Genomic DNA, 24,326 nt, shown 5'->3' with positions numbered 1-24,326 from the left:
TCTCTGATCGCGATCTAATAACGGCTACACTTGTTAGATTGCCAGATGAGGTTGAATGATTCATCGATTCTGTCATGTTACAACTCTCTTCAATGTCTCTGGATGAGTTACATGGTCTTTTGCTCATGAATGAGCCTTCAATGTCTCGTCATAAGAAGCTTTCTTCCTCTAGCACTGAGCCTTTTCAGGCGTTCTTTGTTCCAGCTCAACCGCCTCTTCTCCCAACTCCACCGCCTCAAGTTTATGCTGCACAAAATCAGAATTCTTTATGATTCAACTCCAATCGTGGAAGAAATCATAATCGGGGCAATCAATTCAACAATACAATTATAGAAACAATTATGGTCACAGAGGCAATTATCGTATAAATTCCTCCAATCAAAATCAAAATCAAGGGTTTTGTAACTCTTCCTCCTTTGGAAATCATGTTCCTTGCCAAATCTGTGGATCTACAAGCCATGAAGCAATCGATTGCTTCGATACATTTTTGGTCAAATTCCTCCTACTAAGGTTGCAACAATGTGTGCTCAATATAGCTCCAAGCCTTCTACATCTTGGCTTCTTGATTCTAGGGCTACCTCTCACATTACCAATGGCATTGCCAACATTTCTTCACTAACACCCTACACTAAAGAGGACAAAGTTTACATAGGTGATGGTAAAGGTATGTCTATTCAACATAGTGGGTCTTCTTCATTGCACTATTCTAATGCTGCTTTTAAATTGAGTAATGTGCTACATGTTCCTCAAATGAAACATAATTTGTTATTTGCATACCAATTTCTTAAAGAAAACTATTGTGCCTTGACTCTTGACTCTGATGGATCAATTGTAAAGGATCGTTCTACGAGGATGGCGCTTTTGCAGGCTCCAGTTAAAGATGGTTTCTACCTTTTGGAAAGCTGTCACTTTACTAGTTCATTTACTGGTTCATTTCTTGGCTCATCTCAAGCTCTTGTCAGTACTAAATGTTCAATAAAGCTCTGGTATAGCCGGTTGGGACATCCTTCCTCAGCCATATTTCAAAGAGTAGTATCTAGTAATAAGCTTGCCATTCATGGTACAACATCTATTGATTTCTTTTGCTCTAAGTGTGCACTAGCTAAGAATCGCAAACTGCCATTTGGATCATCAACTTCTCATAGTCTAGAACTCTTGCACTGTGACTTGTGGGGTCCAGCTCCTGTAACTTCAGTGAATGGCTTTAGGTATTACTTTCTCATTGTTGATGATTTTAGCAAATATAGTTGGTGTTTTCCTTTAAAGGCAAAATCAGATGTGCATTCTACTTTTGTATTGTTCAAAGCTTATGTTGAAAATATTGTTAGAAATAAAATCAAGACTTTACGTTCAGATTCAGGGGGTGAGTTTACCAGCTTGTGTTTCAAATATTTTCTCAATTCTTATGGCATTGTTCATTAGTTAAGTTGTCCACACACACCACAACAAAATAGTTGTGTGGAGAAAAAACATAGGTATCTTGTTGAGACAGCTAGAACTTTGTTGGTTGAATCAAATATTCCTCATCAATACTGGGTTGAAGCCTTTACCACTGTAATTTACCTTATCAATAGGCTGCCTATATCAGGACAAACTAAGTCACCTTAGGAGTTGTTGTTTCATAAATATCCAGACTATTCAAAGCTTAAAGTCTTTGGTTGCAACTGTTATCCATGGTTAAAACCATATATTTCTTCTAAGCTTGATGGGAAAAGTAAGAAATGTGTTTTCTTGGGCTATAACTTACAACAAAAAGGCTATAGGTGCTTGGATTTTGAAACAAATCGTGTCTATATCTCCAGGCGTGTCATATTTGATGAAGTCACATTTCCATTTAAAGATGTCAAACCCATCTCATCATTTGTTGATCATTCTTCATCTTTTTCATCACCTATAAACCTACAATTCACTTCTCTCAATCCTTCTCCATCACAACCTTATGCTCCACTTCATGATCTGTCTTCAACTTCAAGTTTGTCATCATCTCAAGCTATGCAACTTGATTCTTCTATCCAACCCACTCAATTTATACAACTTGTGCACTCTTTCCAAACTGCACAAAATGTTCACCCCATGGTTACTAGATCCAAAAATGGAATCTACAAGCCCAAAGCTGTAACTGCCACTAAGCATCCACTACCTCCCTTTACATAACACTCCTCCTTTTACATAAATCATTTCAAATACCTATCTTCAAGCTTCTAAGTATGAACATTGGAGGTTGGCAATGCACATCGAGTTTAATGCTCTTTTGTCTACTGACACTTGGACTTTTGTAACTCCTTCCACTTCTCAAAATGTGGTTGGATGCAAATGGGTTTTTAGAATAAAAAGGAACCTTGATGGATCCATTGAGAGATATAAAGCACGCCTTGTAGCTAAAGGTTTTCATCAAAATGAAGGTCTTGATTACCAAGAGACCTTTAGTCCAGTTGCAAAGCCAGTGACTATTAAGCTTCTATTAACATTTGCAGTTCAATTTAACTAGTTTCTAAACCAGTTGGATATAAGCAATGCATTCCTTCATGGTGACTTAAAAGAATACATCTTTATGACACAGCCTCCTGGTTTTCAAGATCCCAGCATGCCACATCATGTTTTAAGCTCAAAAAGTCCCTTTATGGACTTAAACAAGCTCCAAGAACTTGGTTTGACAAATTATTTCAAACTCTTAAATCTCTGGGATTTAATCAGTCTTCATCTGATGCATCTCTTTTTGTGTTTCAAGCTCCAACATTGGTTATAGTTTTGGTCTATGTGGATGATATTCTAGTTAGTAGACCTGATTCTAATATCTGCAAGCAGTTCATTCACAAATTAAGCACTTTATTTCCTGTCAAAGATATGGGGCCATTGCATTATTTTCTGGGATTGGAAGTTCAAAGAACCACTAATGCTTTGTTTCTTCATCAAAGAAAATATTTGCTTGATTTACTTCAGAAAACTAACATAGATGGAGCTAAACCATGTTGTACTCCTCTCAGTTGCACAAAGTTAGATCACAGTGGTGAATTACTTGCCAACCCAACTGAATATCGATCACTTGTAAGTGCTCTACAATATTTAACTTAGATTAAACCTGATATTTCATTTGCAATTAGCCAGGTCTGCCAATTCATGCATGCCCCTATTGTTCTTCATATCCAGGCAGCTAAACGCATTCTTCAATTTCTCAAAGGTACACACTCTCATATGGACTCTGGTTGAGAAAGAGCTCTATGCACTTGTCAGCCTATTCTGATGCAAATTGGGCTGGTTGTACTTTTGACAAAAGGTCAACTAGTGGTTCCCTTATTTTACTAGGCACAAATCTCATCAGATAAAGTGTTGAAAAGCAGTCTACAATAGCTTGTTCATCCAATGAAGCAGAGTATAGGACCTTGGCTCAAATTGCCGCAGAGGTTAATTGGATATGCAAAGTGCTCAAAAACTTTGGGTTTCTTTCCTTTCAAAAGCACACTCTCTGGTGTGACAATATATCTGCCATTTCTCTTGCATCTAATCCCATTTTCCATGCTAGAACTAAGCATGTCGAAATTGATTATCATTATATCCAGGAGTTAGTTCTTGCCAATTTGGTTGAAGTTCAGTATGTTTGTAGTCAGAATCTGTTTGTACCATACTTATGGCCTTCATATTTAGATCTCGTATAAATACTCCGGGGACTCAAATGTAATTATGTAATCAAGGAAGGGGCAAATATGTAATAAGTGAGGAGCTCTTATTCTATAAAAGGATTTCTCACTCTCCTCATTAAAGGATGCCAATTCCTAGGCTATGAGGATCCTCACACTCTCTCCCTCACAATCCTCTCAGAAATACAATATCAGTGTGGACGTAGCCCAAACCTTGGGGTGAACCACGATACATCTTGTGTTATTTACTTTCTTGCAGATTCACGGTCGTATTTACGTTGTTCCAAGACCCCTCCGGTTTTGTGCATCAACATTTGGCGCCGTCTGTGGGAATCGATACGAAAAGTTGTGTCGGTTCTCTTTCATTTTTTCACCTCCGCCGTGAATTTGCAAAATCACAAAAATCCAGAAACAGAAAAGATTCAGATCTCAAACACTCATCAGCTCTCTCTTTCATTGTCAGTAACGTTAAACTAGAAATGGAACAGTCTTCATGGCGGAAGCCATCCTCAACAACATCAACACTCGTCTCAATGCCTCCAAATAATCGAAGCCCACGGCGTCACCCACATGTGCGCCGCCCCCGTCGTCCTCAACATGCTCGTTAACACCTGGAGATTTGACCCATTCTGAAATCCTGTTAACATTCTCACCGGTGGGGCTCCGCCTCCTTCAAGTGTTTTGCTCTGGGCTGACAAGTTCACAACAAGATTAAAAGGCTATGGTTTTTCCCTCCAATCATCCACTCTCCGGCCCGCTTTGCTCGACCCGATTCAGAAAATGATCCCCCATCTCCACCACATCTGATCTGGTTTCTGGTGGTCACATAAATCCAACCGTGAGAAGTTAATGGGGACCTCCACACAGGCGCCGAGCAAATCCGCTACAAAATTTGCTCATCTCCGCCTCACGGCCTCATCTGCATTGGCAAATGGTTCATCACTTCTTCTTAACTTTGTGAGCCTTCTACCTTCTCTGGCTCTGTCTAGTACCGGTCCTGGTCCAAGCCGCAAGTTGATGTCGAGAAGCTTGGCACCGGCGGCAACTAGATTACCTTACCTCAGAAGATAGGCCTTAGAAGGTGCAGCAAAAGTTGTAAACTTAGATGGTTGAATTATCTACGGCCAAATATCAAGCACGGCGGGTTCTCAGAGGAAGAAGATAACATCATTTGCAGCCTCTACATAAGTATTGGAAGCAGGTGGTCTATCATTGCAGCCCAGTTACCAGGTCGAACGGACAACGATATTAAGAACTACTAGAACACAAGGCTGAAGAAAAAGCTTTTGGGCAAGTAGCATAAACAACAGGAGGCTCAGTAGAGTCACCGCGCTGCCATCTTTAAGCAAAAGATGATCAAAAAATCAGAAAATAATGCAAATTTTGTTAATATCTCAGCTGGATTTTTCAACCAAAACCTTTATAACTGACCAGAGCTACCAGTAGTGCCAGTGGCTTATTATTAAACACATGACCCTCAACTCATGCAGGATGAGGCTTCCATTAAGACCATGCTCATTAATCTTGGAGGAAGATGTTCCCATGATTCTGACACTAGCACCACAAGTTTTCAGTACCCAGTTGATATTTCGTCCACCTCGTCATCAGATCACCAATTCTATCAGAGCTCCATTGATGTTCTTGCTTCTACTTCAGCAACCAACAGTAATAACTATTCTCAATTTCCAAGGACAAACTTTGATGCTAGTAACGGTACTGAGGGTTCAAGTAGTCCAACCATATTTCATGGGATGGACGATCAGAATAACAATCTACAGGCCGATCATCTTAACCAGCTAACTGAATTGGAGGTTTACGACAACAGTTTTGCTCATCATTATCAGCAATTGGGTGGTTTTGATTATCAAGCCTCCGAGGAGACGTTGAACAACGGTAGCAGTGCAGGGACCAGTTCTGAGCACAGAAGGATACTTCTGCTCAGCCACAGCCAACCAAACAGCCATTTTCGTTGGCTGTCAGTCCCACTTAGGTTCAAAGTCCCAAGGTCCTCTCGGGTCGGATCGACGACCTCCAGTCCTCTCGGGTTGGATCGACGACTAGCAGCCGTGTCATTGACAGGAAATTTGACAACTTGTCGTCTCGTGCTTCATTCTCTTCATTCTCCGTCTCTAGAAGGCAGAATGTGGCTTTAAGGAGGACACGGTCTCCTAAGATCTGTGCCATGGCCAAGGAATTGCACTTCAACAAGGATGGCTCTGCCATCAAGAAACTACAGACTGGTGTCAACAAGCTCGCCGACCTTGTTGAGGGCGGTCTTGTTCTACCACAGCTTCACAAATTACAGAGTTTTGATATGAAACTCCACACGCGGGGATAATCGCGACGAGTTTCGGGTTGGCGAATATTGTAGGTGGACCTGATGGCCTACTTTGCAGGTGGACCGGGTGGCGAACAACATGAGCAAATTGATCAGTGATGTGCTAGGGGGTAAGATTATGCTCCAAACAAAAACCCCACCCACTAAGATAATTGCAAAAAGAAGAAAAAACAAGAAAATGGCAGAAAGCATGGCTACCCACTACTCAATCAGTCTCGGAGATAATTGCAGAAAACACAAAAGCAAAAGAAATGTGTGGTGGAAAAGATAAAAGCAAAAGCAAGGAATAAACACCCACACTGCAAAAACAAGGAATAAACACCCCACCAGAATGATGTGATTTACTTTTCTTGTTTTTGAATGATGTGATTTATTTTTCTTATCTTTCGGAGACATCTGTATAAACCTCATCAGAGGGTAATAAAAAAAATAAAAAAAACAAAAAAAAAACGGCAAAGCCCAAAATAATGGGTTGGAATGTTATGTGGAGGGCCAATGCCCATATGCCTAAAAAAGCCAAGCCCTATGGCTCCAAAATTATTCGGTAACCTGATGTTATTATCACCAACCAGGTGATCAAAAGTATGCCCAGTACTCCAAAATTATTCAGCAGCCTGCCACTATTATCACCCATTAGGTGATCAAAAGTACGTCCAGTACTCTAAAATTATACATGAGCATTACTCATGTCAATCATACATAAACATACATGAGCATTACTCATGTCAATCATACATAAACATTCATGAACATCATTCATGTCAACATTCATGAGCATTACTCATGTCAACATTCATGAGCATCAGTCATGTCAACATTCATGAGCATCAGTCATGTCAACATTCATGGGCATCACTCATATAAACATTCATGAGCATCACTCATGTCAATCAACTTCAAAAGCTTCATTTACAGAGCTCTAGCTTCAAAAGCTTCATTTACAGAACCCTAGCTTCAAAAGCTTCATTTACAGAGCTCTAGTTTCAAAAAGCTTCATTTACAGAGCTTTAGCTTCAAAAGCTTCATCAGAGCTCTAGCTTCAAAAGCTTCATCAGAGCTCTAGCTTCAAAAGCTTCATTTACAGAGCTCTAGCCACAAAAAAGCTTCATTTACAGAGCTCCAGCTTTAAAAGATTCATTTACAGAGCTACAGCTTTAAAAGCTTCACTTGCAAAGCTTCACCTACAAAGCTTCAGTGCAAGGTATAGAAATACCGCCTCCGAACAACCGCCACTTCGGCCCATAAATGGATTTAATTTGAAGTCTCTAGCCAATAGACTCTATTGACCGAAGACTTGAGGGACTACATTCTGTACCATATATTGGGCATCAACTGAGCCTCACGAAAAATACTTGGGGGACTTAACCCATTATTTATGTACTGAGGAGCGAGCCCTTATTCTATAAAAGGGACTCCCTCACTCTCATTAGAGAGCACCCATTATTTATGTACTGAGGAGCAAGCCCTTATTTTATAAAATGGACTCCCTCACCATCATTAGAGAGCATCGCCGCCTGCTGAGCAACCACCTCGCCGCAAGCACCAACTCTAGCCCATCATTTTTTGTATTGAGGAGCGAGCCCTTATTCTATAAAAGGGACTCTCTCACCTTCAAATGCCACAAGCCAAGCCAACCAAGGCAACATAAGCCACAAACAGAGTAGCCTCGCAACATGTGCTACTTTTAGTTGAGCATCATTTCAGATTAGGCACCGCCTCATATCAAGTATCAAGTTTTAGACGACATCTAGTTACTTCAGCCCACACATGGACTGAATTTCAAGTCTCCAGCCAAAAGACTCTCTTAACTGAAGACTTGGGGGACTCAAATGTAATTATGCAATAAAGGAAATGGCAAATATGTAATAAGTGAGAGCCTTTATTCTATAAAATGACTCCTTACTCTCCTCATTAAAGGAGGCCAATTCCTAGGCCATGAGGATCCTCACACTCTCTCCCTCACAATCATCTCAAAAATACAATATCAGTGTGGACATAGCCCATACCTTGGGATGAACTACGATACATCTTGTGTTATTTAATTTCTTGCAGATTCACAGTCGAATTTACGTTGTTCCAATACCCCTCCGGTTTTGTGCATCAACAAGGTCAAATTGCAGATATACATAGAAAGTGATTGTCCAAGAATAGGTTTTTGTTCTTACAGTCCAAGCTTTCACTTGGAAGCTTTGATTCTTCCAAGTTTAGCTTGAGGGGGTGTAAAGATGAAGATGTCACATCATGACTACAGTTTGTTATTAGTTTGTTACTAGGTTGTTACAATGTAATTAGTTTTAGTCAGTTACAATGTAAATAGCCGAATGCTATATATTAGTGGTTGTATCATTCATTGATGACTTAATGTGAATATACACTTTTCTTCTTCTGGTAAGATCCAAATCTCTAAGCCCTTAATCAATCTGCAAGTAACACAGAGGATAGAAAGGGAAAGGGAATAAGGAGAGAGAGCAGAGCTCTGAAATGTTTTTTGTTTATATTTCTTTTTATCCAATTAACCACTCCGCAAAGCCATTACAATTGGACTATTTATAGTACTCCCAAACCCACTGCCAGCTAGCAGAATCTAACAAACTTTCCTAATTACTTACAATAGTCCCATTTAACTAACTAATTCAATGACTAACTATGATTAAGCTAATCAGGGTCATAACATTGCCTACCCCTTAAGAACAACCTTGTCTTCAAGGTTAAAATGAAGAACTGGTTGTACTTCTCAATTACTTGCTTCTGCATAACATGCTCCTATTTGCAGCCTTTGCGGTTGCTCTTCCCAGAAAAGATTTATGCCCATAATGTCAAATGGAGACACACCATGGACTGGCAACCCATCTTTTGATGCTGTATCACCAATAATGGAAGTGGAGTTCTTAAAGATTGTCACCTTTCTGACAAAACCAAGCTGCTCAACTGAAGTGTTCTCAACTAGTAGACTCAGATCACCGGTTCCCAAAACATCCACATTTGCTTCCTAAGTTTTGTTTGAACTAGATAGGATGGATTTACCAATCATCAGCAGCAACGGACTTTCGAACCTAGTCACCATATCCACAGCCTTGCTCACGCTTAAATCATGCAAACTCTTCATCTCAGCACTATATCCACCATCTCCAGTTTTTTGCTTTTTGCCTTTATTCAAAGCTTCAACACTTATATCCCATTGTACCATAAAAATACCAAACTTGGTTATTTTCGTAACCCTGTTAAGCCACTCAGCCTTGCCAGCTTTAAAATAGAGTATCATCTTAACAGTTTTAGCCATTGCATCTCCTGGATCCCATAAAAGCCGAAAGTCAACGTTACAAGTGAAAAACAGAGAGAACTCAACATGTAAATCAATAACTAAGGCACTACCAAAATTGCTTTCCAGGTGACTAAGAGAGCATACTAAATCCAAATAGGTGCTCATAGCGCATTCACTCATCTTCAATGTATTTGTTGTTCCGTTCCCAGTAAAGTCATTGCTCTTGCAAGCTACCTCTCTAATTAGAGCTTCAACAACATTTGCCATTTTATGCCTTGTCACATACATCACATCTGAAAATGACCAATCTCTCCACCACATGTAACAATAGCCCATTGCAAAAAGTGCAGCAACTGGAACTAAATATGAAACATAATTCCCACTAGAGGAAGAATTCTCATTGTAGATGGTTACAGGTTGAGATGAGGTTAACTCCGTGATTTCTCGAGCCAATTGTGGAATCTAAGCTTTAATAACTGCACTATCAAACTTCTCCGGCAAGATATCAGCTTCATTTACACCCTCCAGTATATCATGCAGTTTTGCAATAAGATCAGACATTCGCCCATTCCCCAAAACTATCAAACTGGTCAAGCCTTGTTCCATCTCCTTTAGCTGTTTGGCACTAGGAGCAGCATCATTCATATTCCCAACAACCTTCTTAGCCTCTTCTAGTGACCCAAGTTTAGTAAACCCAAGACCTTTTGCCTTGACAGCTTGGAAATAGAGCAACAGCGTAAAAGTTAGCTCATCACCATTTTTGATACAATCAGAAAAACCTTCATAGTTTGCTTGTCCTTCGGTATCGATCATAACAGAAGTCTCCTTCTCATTCAGCCATTTGATCTTCCTAATCACATCGCAGTGCCACGCCCTCGTGTTATGACACATATTGAGCCCTACCATGTTCATCAAATAAATTTCTTCCAAATTGTTTTGTGAACTCAGAAGTGACCCAAATGCATTGACACCATTTTCGTCCAAGGCATTGTCTGAAAAGTCAAGATACCTCAAGACATATCCATCCAAGGCCGAAGAAAATTCGTGCATGACTTTAAAAGCCTCTTCTTCTGACCTCCCTGCAGTAAAATCTAAAAGGTCGACTTCATGCAATTGATCTTTGATACATAACAAGATTGGATCAGTAACACAAACTGCATCCATACCAAAGCTTCTCTTGCTAAAACATATATTGGTACACGATTTTTTATCATCCCTTGATGGTAGTAATAGTTCATCAGCCTTGCCAACATCAATAAAGGACCTGCGACCAACCGAAATATCAAAAACACTTTCACAGGTAGCAAAAGCTTCCTCAATTTGCATCACATGTAGTAAACAAGTAAAATGCATTGCATGATTGATGAAGTGCAGCTGTGGGATAAAAAATTGAGGGTACTTTTCACAATGGTTCTCCTGGTGCTTGGAACAGAGCATCACCCCTAGAATTTTTGCTAATCTACCACTCGGGTCCCATACATTCCAGAATTCACCTTAAGTTATGCAAAACTGAGAGCATACAACCATGCTATGAAAAATAGGGGTCATTCGATCGAAGATGTTTCCTGCATTGTCCCCGCTTTGTCTCTTAGCTATTTCATCAAACACTTTCTATGCATTCAAAACCATCACCAATTTGCCAACCTCATACGTGCCGATCCACCCATTAATTTCATTCAAATAAACATCAGTCTTGACCACCTTGCCATCGGTATAACACGCAAGGAAACAATGGAAAAACCAATGCCACATGGCCTTCCGATTTTTAAAATTGTTAATCAATAATCTCAATACCTCATGTCGACGTATCATTCCTAACTCCAATAGCCCACTCGGTAGCTGACACCAAACATGAAGTTTCTTCTTGATGAAATAACCAATGTTGTCATCGTAATTCAACCGTGCAATCTTCTCCACCAGCTTCATTTGACAATCCTCCAATGACCTAAATTTGGAGTCGCCACCCTTATCCCAAATGCCATTGCAGTAGCACATGTCACGATCAAGAATAACATAGCAACTTGAGTCTGGAATTGCATCAAACAATTTCCATGCACAAAAATCCTCAGGTCCAGTTGTTGTAGTATCGGAGAACGAGTGCGTATGGAGTAAATGCGAAGCAGAGGTCATCGTCTTTGATTCCGAAAGCAAGACTGTAGATGCATTGAAGTTGTTCGAGTGTGGCTTGACGACCGAATTTGCCAATGCTCGCAACATCGGTGAAGATGAGAGCAATGGCGGAATGGAATTGGTGTGGATTGTCGACAAAATTCGTAGTGGGTTGCCGTTTCCATTGTGCGGTTTTTGGTGACCAACCTCGATCGATTCAGCTTCCTCGGAACACATCGAGGCTTGATCAGAATCTCCCTCGACACCGAGAGCCAAGTCATGGTGTAACTGAGCAAGTTCACTGCGGATTTCGGCGAGTATAGGATTCACAGCCTTGTGAATGGCTGTGAGTGCAAAATCCATAGCTTCGCGAATTGCATCACTGATCGCAGCACGCAGCGAAGCTTCAAATGAGTCGATTGCAGCGGAGAAGCGTGCACCATGGCAGGAAGACGGGTCGGGTGGGCGTGCACAAGAGGGAAACCAGGATTCGAGAAAGATGATACCATTGATAAGATTCAAATCTCTAAGCCCTTAATCAACCTGCAAGTAACACAGAGGATAGAGAGGGAAAGGGAAGGAGGAGAGAGAGCAGAGCTCTGAAATGTATTTTGTTTATATTTCTTTTTATCCAATTAACCACTCCGCAAAGCCATTACAATTGGACTATTTATAGTACTCCCAAACCCACTGCCAGCTAGCAAAATCTAACAAACTTTCCTAATTACTTGCAATAGTCCCATTTAACTAACTAATTCAATAACTAACTATGATTAAGCTAATCAGGGTCATAACATCTTCACTAAGAAAAGCTCTCTGAAAAACTTGGGTTTCTATAGCCTGCACACCAAGTTAAGCAGGGGCTCAATATGGCCACCAAATGGAAATGCAAGAATAGCAACATGCCGTTGCTTCGAGCTTTCGATCACGGACATAACTGATGATTGAATGAGGAAAGGTTAAGAAATTTGGATTGAAATCCTACTAACAGATTGGATGGATTTTCAAGAAAAATGTTTTTTGAAATGTTCAACAAACTATATATAAGAATGTTTTGGAGATTTATTTCTAACTGGTTTTGTTTAAGGGTTTTATGGCTTCAAAAAAACTCAAGAGAGACAAGAACGTTCCAAATGGTGAGATGAAACTCCTACCATGAATTCAATCACTAGGAGAGGGAATTAGGAGAAATATATACACGTTTTATGTTTCAATGCCATATCACATGTGTCATTTAGTTCATATCACTAATGGGTCTTTAATTTGCCGGGACCCTTTTTTTTATTCTTTTTATTTTTGTGGCAGATATAGATATTTCATTAATAACATGAAGGTGTCAAATTTGTATATCTTTTCAAATAATCAATTTTTTGATCTGAAGAGGAATTCAAATAACCAATAATTATGGTAAACACATGCTACGTCGGCTACCACGAAAAATAAGCCCCGCATGCACATATTTACCACAAAGACGACAAATCTGTATCCGTAGCATTTCTTTACCATTACCGGTGTCACTATACTACTATATATTACATATACCAATTTTTTCAATTAATTAAGAAAAAAGGTTTAACAATTTGTCTCTTGGAAAATGATATATGAGTTCATTAGTAACATTTACCAACCAGTTTGTAGTTTAGTGATAGTTGTCTCTATTTGACTAAAAAAGATTTAAGGTTTTATTTGATATGAATAGAATATTTTTATTTGTGACTAGTTCAATACCTAAGACTAAGAGTAATGACATTCATTTGACATATTGATTGGATCTGATTTTACACTATCGGCTCATGCAATCAAGGCCATTGAGTAAACATAGTTCTCAACTGTTGGATGGCAGAATAGTGAAGAATTGCAATTCATTTCCAATTCACTAGTCGGCACATGCATACACGTGGAGGGTTGGAATATGTGATCAAGTTGGTTTTTTGATAATGCATGATTGCACCTGGACATTTGGTGGAAAGATCAAGAGTTAAACTTGCATTCGAATTACTAGAGGCAGTGCCCCCTTTATTGCTGAGTCCTGTTGAAATGCATGGCTAGGGGATAAACTTGCATGCTAATTATTTGCATGCCTTGGTTCCAGCACCGTGGAGGTCTTTAGATAGGCTGTTGCATGCTAATTATTTGCATAAAATAAGGAGATAATGATGGTATCTAAAAGATAAGTTGTTGCTTACCTTGAGAAGTCTTTGACTGGAACCCTAGCCGACGATTTTGAATTGAAATCAAATCCTACACTAGTGTGAAGCCGTGCCACACAACATTTGCTTCTATAAATACAGTGTCGCGGACAACATTCAAAGCCTCCAATTCAACACATAAACTGCTCTGCGCAAACTCTCACTCTACACAAAACCTCTCAATAGCCTTGAGATTTTTATTTTCTTTTTCCCGCCGACACATCTTCAGTTTGAATAAACACCATTGTAAAGGCAACCGGTGACATCTTTAGTTTGGATAAACAACACTGGAGCCGTAGAATCAGCCGATTAAAGAGCACCTTCAGTTTGGATAAACAACACTACTTCTCGGCCGATTACCTATCCAAGTCTTGGTTGACAAGGATTTTCGAGTCCTTGTTGGTAGAGGTCATCTCATCAGCTTTCTCGGCAAAGTGGTGTGTTACCAGGTTACTATATTCGGCACATTGAAAGCCGAATCTGATATTGAACTTCGCAAAACTAGCAGCCTTGTCTTCAGGCTATAAAACCTGAAGGCCGATACGTGTTCCTTTCTCGACCACAGTCGCAAGATCAAGAAGTCAACAGTGCGCTCAACACAACATCAACACATTTTACTCCTCAGCTGAGCTCGACCAACGAGTTGGTACACCCCGCACACAACCAAATGACGTAGTTAACTTATTAATTACTCGACCTGCGTGCCAAGTAGGCTTAGTAGATTTTAAGGTCAACACATATATAGGAGAGGATCAGAGTTGTTGAAGTGCAAGAGATGGTAGCTTCACTAGAAAATCACATAAAACTAATTTTTTAAAAAGCTAAAAAACTGAAAGAAATGAAATGGCAAATAGGAAACATTCACTTTTACTTTATTCAGCCGTTCTTATCTCAGCCTGATTAATAACATAATCAATTATCCTAGAAGGCCTCATAGGAGGAGAGTTTTTTAATTTTTAATTTAATTTAATTTTTTTGAAAAGACATAATGGGAAAGTAATTATTTATTTATTTAAAACAATCGATATTATCTATATTAGGGGAAAGTGGTGGACTTAGCCTCACAACAGGCTAGCAACAATATGGTTCAAATTTGCATTTGGCAAGAATCAAGTATAAGACTTCTCACTTACAAGTGAAGAGGAATATTACTAAACCGTAGTACTAAATGACGACATAGTAAGAGAGTTACATAATACTATTTTCTGTTTCCAACCAAATTAATTTAGACATTTAACATTAATTGGTTTAATACTAAAAGATGAAAATTAGTGCAGAATATCTGTTGAGTTTTGGTTTCAATATTTGTTGTATATTTCATTATGAATATTACAAGAGAGTGAAGGCAACTCTTATAGAGAGCCAAAAGAAATCTATAATAGATTGTAGGATAACTACACAAACACAATCCCTAAAATCTGGCCTAACAGGTGGAAAAGCAAAAACCAAATTACAAGTAAAAAAGCTTTTACAAGCAACCAAGAAAGGTTGATGTAAGATGAATGACAAGCTATGGAAAGGTTGATGTAAGATGAATGACAAGCTATGGAAAGTGACTTTAGCCTATGACTTAGCTAAAGTGAGGATGACAACTCATACATACAACCTATCCATAAAAACCAGTTTCAATAATATCACTTGTAATAAAAAAGAGAAAAAATTCATGGGGAGACTAAAATGCTTCTGTAAGTCTTCCCTGCCTCTGAAATTGGTGGATTACCGTGATCCCTCTTTTTAGAGAAAAAGAAAAAAAGAGAAAAAAAATTAAAGAGGTACATTTCAAATAGAAGAAACAAAAGATGGCGAATGCACCAAATGTGTCAGCAGCTGCAAAGAAAATCCCAGAGGTGGTGCTAGCATCGTCGACCGGCCCGAGGAGCAGGCCCGCCATTGGCTTCGGCACAGCAGCGAACAAGTTCGAGCCTCATGTTCTGAAAACAGCGGTTGTGGAGGCCATCAAGCTCGGTTACAGGCACTTTGATACGGCTTCTATGTACGGTTCTGAGCAGACTCTGGGAGAAGCCATCCAAGAAGCACTTGGACTTGGTCTGGTTGCTTCTCGAGACCAAGTCTTCGTCACTTCAAAATTATGGATTACTGATGCTCAGTTGCAAGAGATAATGATATGAAGAGCAAACATGACATTGATTATGGGTTATAAGCATTTCCCTTTGATTAAACCCGACAGCGCATTCATAATGAATGTGCACGTAAAGCCGAAATGGTACGAATAGAATCGCACCCAAACCAACACATCGAAAGATCCCCGATCGAGCCACTAAAACACAACCTACTCGAGGCACTAATGTAGATTGACCAGACATCAGCAAAAAGCAACATATCCATACAAAAAGCTTAGTAAAAAAAAAAAAACAAAAACACTTCTAGGTAGCGAAGAGTCTATGCAATTTTGTTACTCTCAAAACAAAACAAAATTAAATGTCATTGAAACATTGATATACCTAATACAATATTATCCAGTGCTGAAAATGTAAATACTCTTAAGTTGTGTACAGGAATCTTCAACTGAAGTACTTGGACCTGTATCTCATTCACTGGCCCATCAGTGCTAAAGCGAGGAACATTGGTGTACCGACTGAATGCAGAGTAACTTATGCCCATGGACTTCAAGGCTGTGTGGGCAGCCATGGAAGAATGCCAGAGACTCGGCCTCACCAAATCCATTGGACTAGGTAGTTTCTCTACCAAAAAGATAGAAAATATACTCTTCTTCACTACGATTCCTCCTTATGTGAATCAGGTCGAGATGAACCCGTTATGGCAACAAAAGAAGCCTAGAGATTTTTGCTAAGCCAATGGTATAATTGTGACTGCCTTTTCTCCTTGGGGTGGTATAGGGTCCTGTTGGGGCAGTAATCATGTTTTCGAAAGCAAAGTCCTTCAAGAGATCGCTGAGGAATGGGGAAAGACTATCGCTCAAGTAATTCTCTATTACCTCTTCATCATTTTTTTATTCTTTTTTCTTTTCTTTTTTTTTTTTGTGTGGAGGTGTCAATAACGGTATGGTTACTTGTTTTACAAGAATACAATGACAGCTAGGAAAAGAAATCCTACCCTAACAGTATACAGACAATTGTGGTACTTTGGCAGGTATGTATTAGATGGGTGTATCAAGCGGGGGCAACACTTGCTGTTAAGAGCTACAACAAGGAGAGGTTGAAGCAAAATGTCGACATCTTTGACTGGGAACTTTCCGAAATTGACATTGAGAAGATCAACCGAATCCCGCAACGCAAAATGATGCTTAGAGAAGACCTAGTTTCAGCAAATGGACCGTCACACTACAAGTCACTTGAAGATTTATGGGATCAGAGCTATAAGCCTTTTGACCTCTGTTATGTTAGTACGCATGGTGATGGGAGATTCGAATTTAGATTATCTTTCAACATTAAGAAGAGAAATACTGTCACTAAACTAAGAGTTAGTTATAAAATAAACGAATTTTGAACGGGACAAGCATGGGGACTCCCTTGGCCATGGGAATTACAAAGATGGTTAGTTATAAAATAAACGAATTTTGAACGGGACAAGCATGGGGACTCCCTTGGCCATGGGAATTACAAAGATGGTTAGAACTGAATTCAAATTTCACACTGAGAATCTTGTAAAAGCTAATGAAATCCCTCTCACCCAACTCGGCCTCCGCAATAGATATAGCGACCACATTTTATTTCTTACTCCATGTAACCAAAAAAAAAATTACATCGATAAACCGGAAAAGAATAAGATTGATTATTTGAGCGCTATACATATCGATTACATTGATCATTTGATGAACCAAAAGGAAAATATTGCATTGATCACTAGTAGTAATTAACTTTATGGATTATATTGTAGACAAGGAAGAACTGGCAAGAGAATTACCGCTTCTACTGCAAATGCTAGCTTCTAAATGGTCCCGATACTTAAGATTACACAAAATAAAGAGTTTTTAAACCAATTTATTTATAGCTCTACGTCTCTAAACTGTGTACTCTCGATTAGAGGATGTTATAGAGAAGGTAGATGCAGATTTGGGTCGTTTTTGCTTGCTGCTTGTGTTTTGTTCTGTTCTTCAGTTATTTAAGAGGCTTTTGCAGATATTTCTAGGGATTTTGGGGATGGAGTGTGCTTCATGTATCAAGTTTTTGAATCAGGGAAGTGATTTTGGATGCGGGTTTTTCATGTTTGGCCGTTTCTTGCCAGTTTTCAACTTGTTGGGGTTGTTTTCGGTGTTTATTTTGGGGCTAAAGTTTTTGCAAGTTGGGGTTCATTCGGAATTTTCTATGGAATTTTTATTTGATTTTAGAGGTAATCAAGAGATTTCAGAAATCGGGTTTGTTCGAAGTGTGGTTTTGGTGATGATGTCTGTTCTTCAAAGGTGGAATCATAGGAAACTTCGCCAAATGCAGATTGCTTGTTGTTAAGCAAAAATGCTAATGTAGAAGAGAGAGATCATGTCGGTATTAACGACAACGGTGATGGTGATAGTGATGGTGATGATGATGGTGATGGTGATAATATTGAAAATGTTGGTTATGGCGAGGATGGGGAATTTGAAGTGTTTGCATTGAAAAAAAAAATGGTGAATATTGAGAAAAATGTGATAAATGGAGGTATGAATGTCCATTATAATAAGCAATTAAGTATGATCATACCTTTACAACATTGTCAAAGAGAGTGGCTTAGTAGGTATGGTAGGTTTGTTAGACCTTTTTCCTATAAAAGATTGAAGAATAAAAGAAAGAGAAGTGAGAAACATATAAAGGAAAAGAAAGAAAAGAAGAAAGGAAGATAGAAAAGAAAGAAGAGATAGAAAGAAAGGAAAGAAATAAGAGAGATGCAAAAGAAAATACCAGTGAATCTGGCTAGAGATGAGAGAAAATAATGACAATTATTTTAAATAATGAAGCCCCAAAGACGTAGACATACTTACCGAACCTTGTAAATATTGTGTCTCATTTATTTTATTTTGCTGCACACATATCTTCAATTTCAAAACAATCACTAGATTTTGCAATAATTTTTAGAATTTTAGATTTATTTCTAGTTTTTCTTTTTATTTGGATATCCATGAGACATGTACCGTGCGCTAATGCAAAGAAATTATGTCCACCAAAGTTGTAAAATCTTGTACAGCACTCCCTAGAGGCCCAGCAGCCTCTGCTATAATCTCTTTGAGAGCTCTGGCCTTCTCCCTCATCTTCTTCCCTTGTTCACTTCCCAAAACGAGCTCCAAGCTCTTGAGCACTCCACTCTTTGTGAGTATTCCGCCCTCAATTTTCACTCCGATCCCCCACACATCGTCCACCATCCGCCCGTTCATTCTTTGGTCTCCGAATAATGGCCTGCAGATCATTGGCACCCCATTTGCAACACTTTCATACACCGAATTTGTCCCGCTGTGCGTAATAAACATACCGATTGCAGTATGAGCCAACACTTGAGCTTGGGGTGCCCACGGCACTAGTTTTCCATGCTTGTATGTGATCTTTTCTACAAATCCGCTTGGCAATAGGTCCTTAAAATTGTCTTTGAGAGACCAAAGAAATGATACGCCGCTTACTTCCAATGCCTCTGCCAAGGCTATCATCTCATTCGGAGATGGAGCGCCGATCGTCCCAAAACAGATATATGCCACAGACGAAGCTGGTTGCTCATCTAACCACGAAAGGCAACCCGTGGCATCCGAACTTGATGGTGCAACCATTGGGACTGCTGGTAACGAGGCTGTGAGAAAACCTACGTTGAGTAACTTAGGGACCTTCGATTTGAGATCGTTATTCAGAAGTGTGGGATTTATCTCTTGATAGGAATTCAAGACAAGAGCTGTCATTTGATGCAGCACTCTCCCCATTTGACTTAGCATTTGTGACAAAAGTGAGTCACATGGAACTACTTCTTCAGGCAAGTCCGCAATGTGCATTGCGGACAGCCCTGGAACAATTTCCAGTGTATTATCTTCGTGCAAACAATCGTCGTCATTACCAATCTGGTTATCACTTTCGAGGCCAACATAATTTGGAAAGAGCTCGCCGCGGATAAGATCAGTGTAAATGTGAGCAGACAGGTTGCATGGCATGGGTATCCAAAGAGGAATCCATGGAACACCCCAATTCTGAGCCATCTCTCCAGCAAAGACCAAGAATGCATCTGTAATCAAACAAGTAACCTTCTTGCCTGTCTCCGCCACCGCCTTCTCTATTGCAATTTTGTAATTTGCAGGTGTGGCTTTGAGGAATAGCTCCACTACCTCCATTGGATCCCCTTTCAAGACATGATTTTTCGGCACACCATCTGACACATTGTAGTGTTTTAAGTTTCTAGGAATGTTGGATTCTGATTTCTCCGAAAATAGCACGTTATTTGATCTTTCTGAGTTGAGGAAAGAAAAACACATATCTGGGGATGTGCTGCTAGCTAGCCTGCATACCAAGTTAAGCAGGGGCTCAACGTGGCCACCAAATGGAAATGCAAGAACAGCAACATGCCGTTGCTTCGAGCTTTCAATCACGGACATAATTGATTATTGAATGAGGAAAGGTTAAGAAATTTGGATTGAAATCCTACTAACAGATTGGATGGATTTTCAAGAAGAATGCCTTTTGAAATCTTCAACAAGCTATATATAAGAATGTTTTGGAGATTTATTTCTAACTGGTTTTGGTTAATGGTTTTATGGCTTCAAAAAATTAAGAGAGACAAGAATGTTTCAAATGGTGTGATGCCATAAATTCAATCACTGGTAGAAGTGAAAAAAGTTGAGGTTTCACTATAAAAAGTTAGGTCTCAGCCATATAACTGCTTTTAAGAAAAATAAGAGTTAATAATGTTACATAAATTGATCAGTTCAAGAATTTAATACATTTAATACATTTAACATAATTATCTTACACGTTTCCAAGGTTTCAAAGAATAAGAGATCTTTATGTTATTGATTTGACTTGTAAGAGAGGTTTTAGATTGGATTCTCGTCAAAGATTAATTTAAATCACATTATTGCTAGCTCATTGTAAGGCTAAGTCTTTAGTGTAGATAATATTGTGCGTTCAAAGAAAAAAAAAGCATAGAACACGTGACCTTTTCAGGTCTGAAAGTCTATCACTCACACACGACTATAAAATGTCAATTCCAATTTGAGAAATGCATAAGTGGGACTCTATGGAATGAGGATCCTCTCCGGATCCTTTTTGTGATGATTCCGGTGATCCTCTAATCGTGTTCATTCATCGTACATCGTGAGGTCAGAAATTATTTTAAAATTTTTATTTAAAATTGAACACAAATAATACCTAACGAAAATTGACCGCATAATTTACGATGAACGAATATGATTAAAGGATCCTCTGGATCCTCACAAAGAGGATCCTGAGAGAATCCTCGTTCCCCTCTATGAACTCTCCTCAAAGTATGAGAATTGTGCAAAAATATGAGGAGGCAGAGAGTCCATAAAGAGTCTCACTTTTGAGAAAGTGTCTCTAGCATTTCTTTTCCAATTTTCATAAGTTCAAACCTTTTAGCTTAGTCCACCTGATGAGTTGATATTTTACTATATATTTTACCCTATTTTTAGTATTAATTTATTGGTTATTTTGTGAGAAGTTTGATATTTTGATTTATATTCTTAATGTAGGACATTCGACTTCTTCTGGAGCAAAAAGTAGTCAAGCGGATGAATTTGGAGGATGTTTATAAGTTTATTGACTTGATCGTATCAAAGTTTCATAATTTTCTACCATGCGGTTTATTTGTGGCAATGAAATAAAGGAGCAGCATATAGTGCTGTCAAACTGACGTTTTGGGATTCTTTGGGCTTTTTTGACGTCCAAGATGATGTATTTTGTGTTCAAGACCTTCTGCATTATGTTCAGAACATCTCAAGCTTTAATTCTAATCATTTTGGGCTTGTTTTGGAGCCCTGAAGATCCAGAAACGTGGCTATTTTGAGACTATGCAGATTTTGGACGAATTTTATTAGTCAATTCAGGATTATGTTTCCTAATTTATTTTAATTTATTTGGTTTCCTAGTATTATTCTAAGACCTTTTCTAGGTAGGTTTTATTTTCTAGTAGTATAAATAAGGCTTTTTAGCCATTAGGGTTTGGGGAGAAACCAGAGAACGCACGCACTATTTGGAGAATTGCTTTTGACGATTCAAGTTTATTTTCAAGGTGTTTCTATCCTTGTTTTTAATAATATTTTGTTTTATGATTATTCGTAACTAGTTTCGTTTGCTAGGGCGATGCCTTGAGCCTTAGCATGAATATGTAGTCTTTATTTAATTGCTTATGATATTATACATGCATACTTTGAATTATTAATCACTGTGCTCAAACTGTCTCTATATCTTAATGCTTAGCTACCATTAGGATGTTTAGATAAGTGATCGGATGCAATTCGGTCGGAATGCCATCGGAGGATTGAGTATTGTTTCTTGTGATTGATAGTTGTAATTTCACCTAAGGCGAATGCCACGTCTTAGGGGTTTCATGGTTTTTTGAAGGGTTTTCAAAAAGCTTAATGAGTCATGCATGTTTATATTTGATCTGAATACCACAGACGGATTGCATGTTTGATATATGTTCTAGCTTGAATGCCACAAGTAGAATATGCATAAAGAAAACCTAACCTTCAAAGTTGCATGGGTAATTCATAAGTAATTGATAAATCTACATAAGATTGTTAAGGGGATGACGGAACCCTAGGCTTTTACAATTTGGTTTTCAAAACTATTTTCTTTTGTTGTCTTTACTTTGTCAATTTATTTAATCATTTTAATTAAATTCGTTTTTATTATTTTTAAATTCATAATCAACTTTTTCCAATCTTTGTTTTCAAATAATTAATTAAGATTTGGTATTACATAAATTATTCATTCAATCCCGTGGAGAACGATCTTACTAAAGCCATCTATTTTGTTTTTAAGATTTGGTATTTACATAAATTATTCATAAATTATTCATCTCATGTTCCTAAACATGTCCCAAATATTTTGTTTAATTCCCATCAAAGCAGTTGTGACGCTAACTATTGTGTTGCAAAGCTGTCGTAAATAAACTTTGCGACGCTTATAATGCGTAGCAATAAGTTGTGAAAACTTTTGCGACATGGGTTTGTTACGACGCTATCACAAGCGTCGCATGACGATCGTTAAAACGCATAAACGACGCTTTCATGACTTTACACGACGAGTTTTTAGCATCGTATTTAACAAGTTTTTTTGTAGTGCCTAGTTGTTATTTAAATGTAGTTTGAGCTCTCATTTCTCATTTCCAACAAGCTGTTGTTGGAAGGCCTCTGTCTCTCATCTTCTCTCTAGCCTCGAGCCCAACGCCACTCCACTTAATACTCATCTCTCTACCTTCCTTGTATGTCTTAGCCTTCTTGTGAGACCGCACATGAATTTCCTCAAGTTTAAAGGGTTGTGCAGGTGCACAGATTGTTACAGCATCTAAAACATTGATATAAGTAGCCTGCCCCGTGTCCAATAGTTGTCCATGTAATTTCCAAGATTCTGATTTGGTGTGAGCATCCCCATCCAGTCCGTTAGTTTCACTGCATTCCTGCAGTTTTTGTGGTAAAAGTTCATGTAGCACATAAACATGGGCAGCACTCGGTTCTGGGAGGATTTCAGGATCAACATGTGTTGTTTCCTCCCTTGGGTGTGAATAAGTGGCCGAATGCTCCTCAGTTCCTGTACCAATCTCCTCTTATCATTAAAGCTCTTCCCATAGTTTAATGCTTGAATAAAAAAATCCTTGATTGGTTATTTCAATGTACAACTCAGTTGATTCCAACAATTTAGAGAGCTTGTCCTCTACCGGAAGCTCCTATGGCACATTAAATTGCTCAAAATAGTGCTCAAGATGCCTTTGCAAGCTTGGGGTGTAGAACTCTGAATATGGATTGTTCCAATTTCTTTTTGAGTCGTTTCTCATATTGATATGCTCTTGGACAAATCCTAGAAAATATTCCTTATTGGGGCACTACAAAATATCATGGGTCTTCAAGCAACAAAGTGCACAAATTGTAGGTTTAAATCCATAAAAACCCCATTATGCAGATTTGACCCATAAAGGCGGTCCTCGGGGTTGTATATTGAATTCAGGAGGAGGTACAAATTCCATTGTTGCACAAATTGTAACCTAAAAAAAATCAAGTAAATAAAAAAAATATGTACAACAATAATTAACTAAGAGTTGATAAACACAAATTATTTAAAACAATCCCTAGCAACGGCGCCAATTTCTTGATAGGGATTTTACCACCAGTAAAAGTAGGGATAAAAACACGTAAAATACTTGCAATAGTTCAAGGTAATTGTAGTATAGATGGCTCTAGTAAGGTCATTATCCACATGGATTGAATGAATAATTTATGTAAATACCAAATCTTAATTAATTATTTGAAAACGAAGATTGGAAAAAGTTGATTTTGAATTTAAAAATAATAAAAATGAATTTAATTAAAATGATTAAATAAATTGACAAAGTAAAGAAAACAAAAGAACATAGTTTTGAAAACCAAATTGTAAAAGCCTAGGGTTCCACCGTCCCCTTAACAATCCTATGTAGATTTATCAATTACTTATGAATTACCCATGCAACTTTGAAGGTTAGGTTTTCTTTATGCATATTCTACTTGTGGCATTCAAGCTAGAACATATATCAAACATGCAATCCGTTTATGGTATTCATATCAAATATAAACATGCATGACTCATTACGCTTTTTGAAAACCCTTTGAAAAAACCATGCAACCCCTAAGACGTGGCATTCGCACTAGATGAAAT

At 38.5% G+C, this 24,326-nt stretch overlaps 3 protein-coding genes and 2 pseudogenes across 3 annotated transcripts; 2 read left to right on the top strand and 3 right to left on the bottom strand.

Moving 5' to 3' along the window:
* Nucleotides 1-519: 519 nt before the first annotated feature.
* Nucleotides 520-6,072, top strand: LOC126584183 (uncharacterized; annotated as a pseudogene).
* A 2,376-nt stretch (nucleotides 6,073-8,448) lies between these two features.
* Nucleotides 8,449-10,684, bottom strand: LOC126586527 (uncharacterized). Its single transcript, XM_050251381.1, has 2 exons — nucleotides 10,635-10,684; nucleotides 8,449-10,499 (listed from the first exon to the last, which is right to left on the bottom strand). The coding sequence occupies exons 1-2, from the start codon at nucleotides 10,670-10,672 to the stop codon at nucleotides 9,698-9,700; spliced, it is 840 nt and encodes a 279-aa protein (XP_050107338.1). The 5' UTR covers nucleotides 10,673-10,684; the 3' UTR covers nucleotides 8,449-9,697.
* LOC126586526 (uncharacterized) lies at nucleotides 8,449-11,973 on the bottom strand. Its single transcript, XM_050251380.1, has one exon. It carries the CDS (start codon nucleotides 11,705-11,707, stop codon nucleotides 10,847-10,849), a length of 861 nt encoding a protein of 286 aa, XP_050107337.1. The 5' UTR covers nucleotides 11,708-11,973; the 3' UTR covers nucleotides 8,449-10,846.
* Nucleotides 11,974-15,332: 3,359 nt separating this feature from the next.
* LOC126584182 (non-functional NADPH-dependent codeinone reductase 2-like) lies at nucleotides 15,333-17,027 on the top strand (annotated as a pseudogene).
* Nucleotides 17,028-18,427: 1,400 nt separating this feature from the next.
* Nucleotides 18,428-20,035, bottom strand: LOC126586521 (anthocyanidin 3-O-glucosyltransferase 7-like). The gene has a single exon (XM_050251375.1). The coding sequence runs from the start codon at nucleotides 19,931-19,933 to the stop codon at nucleotides 18,626-18,628; it is 1,308 nt and encodes a 435-aa protein (XP_050107332.1). The 5' UTR covers nucleotides 19,934-20,035; the 3' UTR covers nucleotides 18,428-18,625.
* Between the last annotated feature and the right edge of the window lie 4,291 nt (nucleotides 20,036-24,326).

The sequence above is a fragment of the Malus sylvestris genome, chromosome 10 (genome assembly GCF_916048215.2).
Source record: "Malus sylvestris chromosome 10, drMalSylv7.2, whole genome shotgun sequence".
In the NCBI taxonomy this organism is placed as follows: Eukaryota; Viridiplantae; Streptophyta; class Magnoliopsida; order Rosales; family Rosaceae; genus Malus; species Malus sylvestris.
The sequence above is the reverse complement of the archived record's forward strand: the minus strand, read 5'-3'. Positions and strand labels throughout refer to the sequence as shown.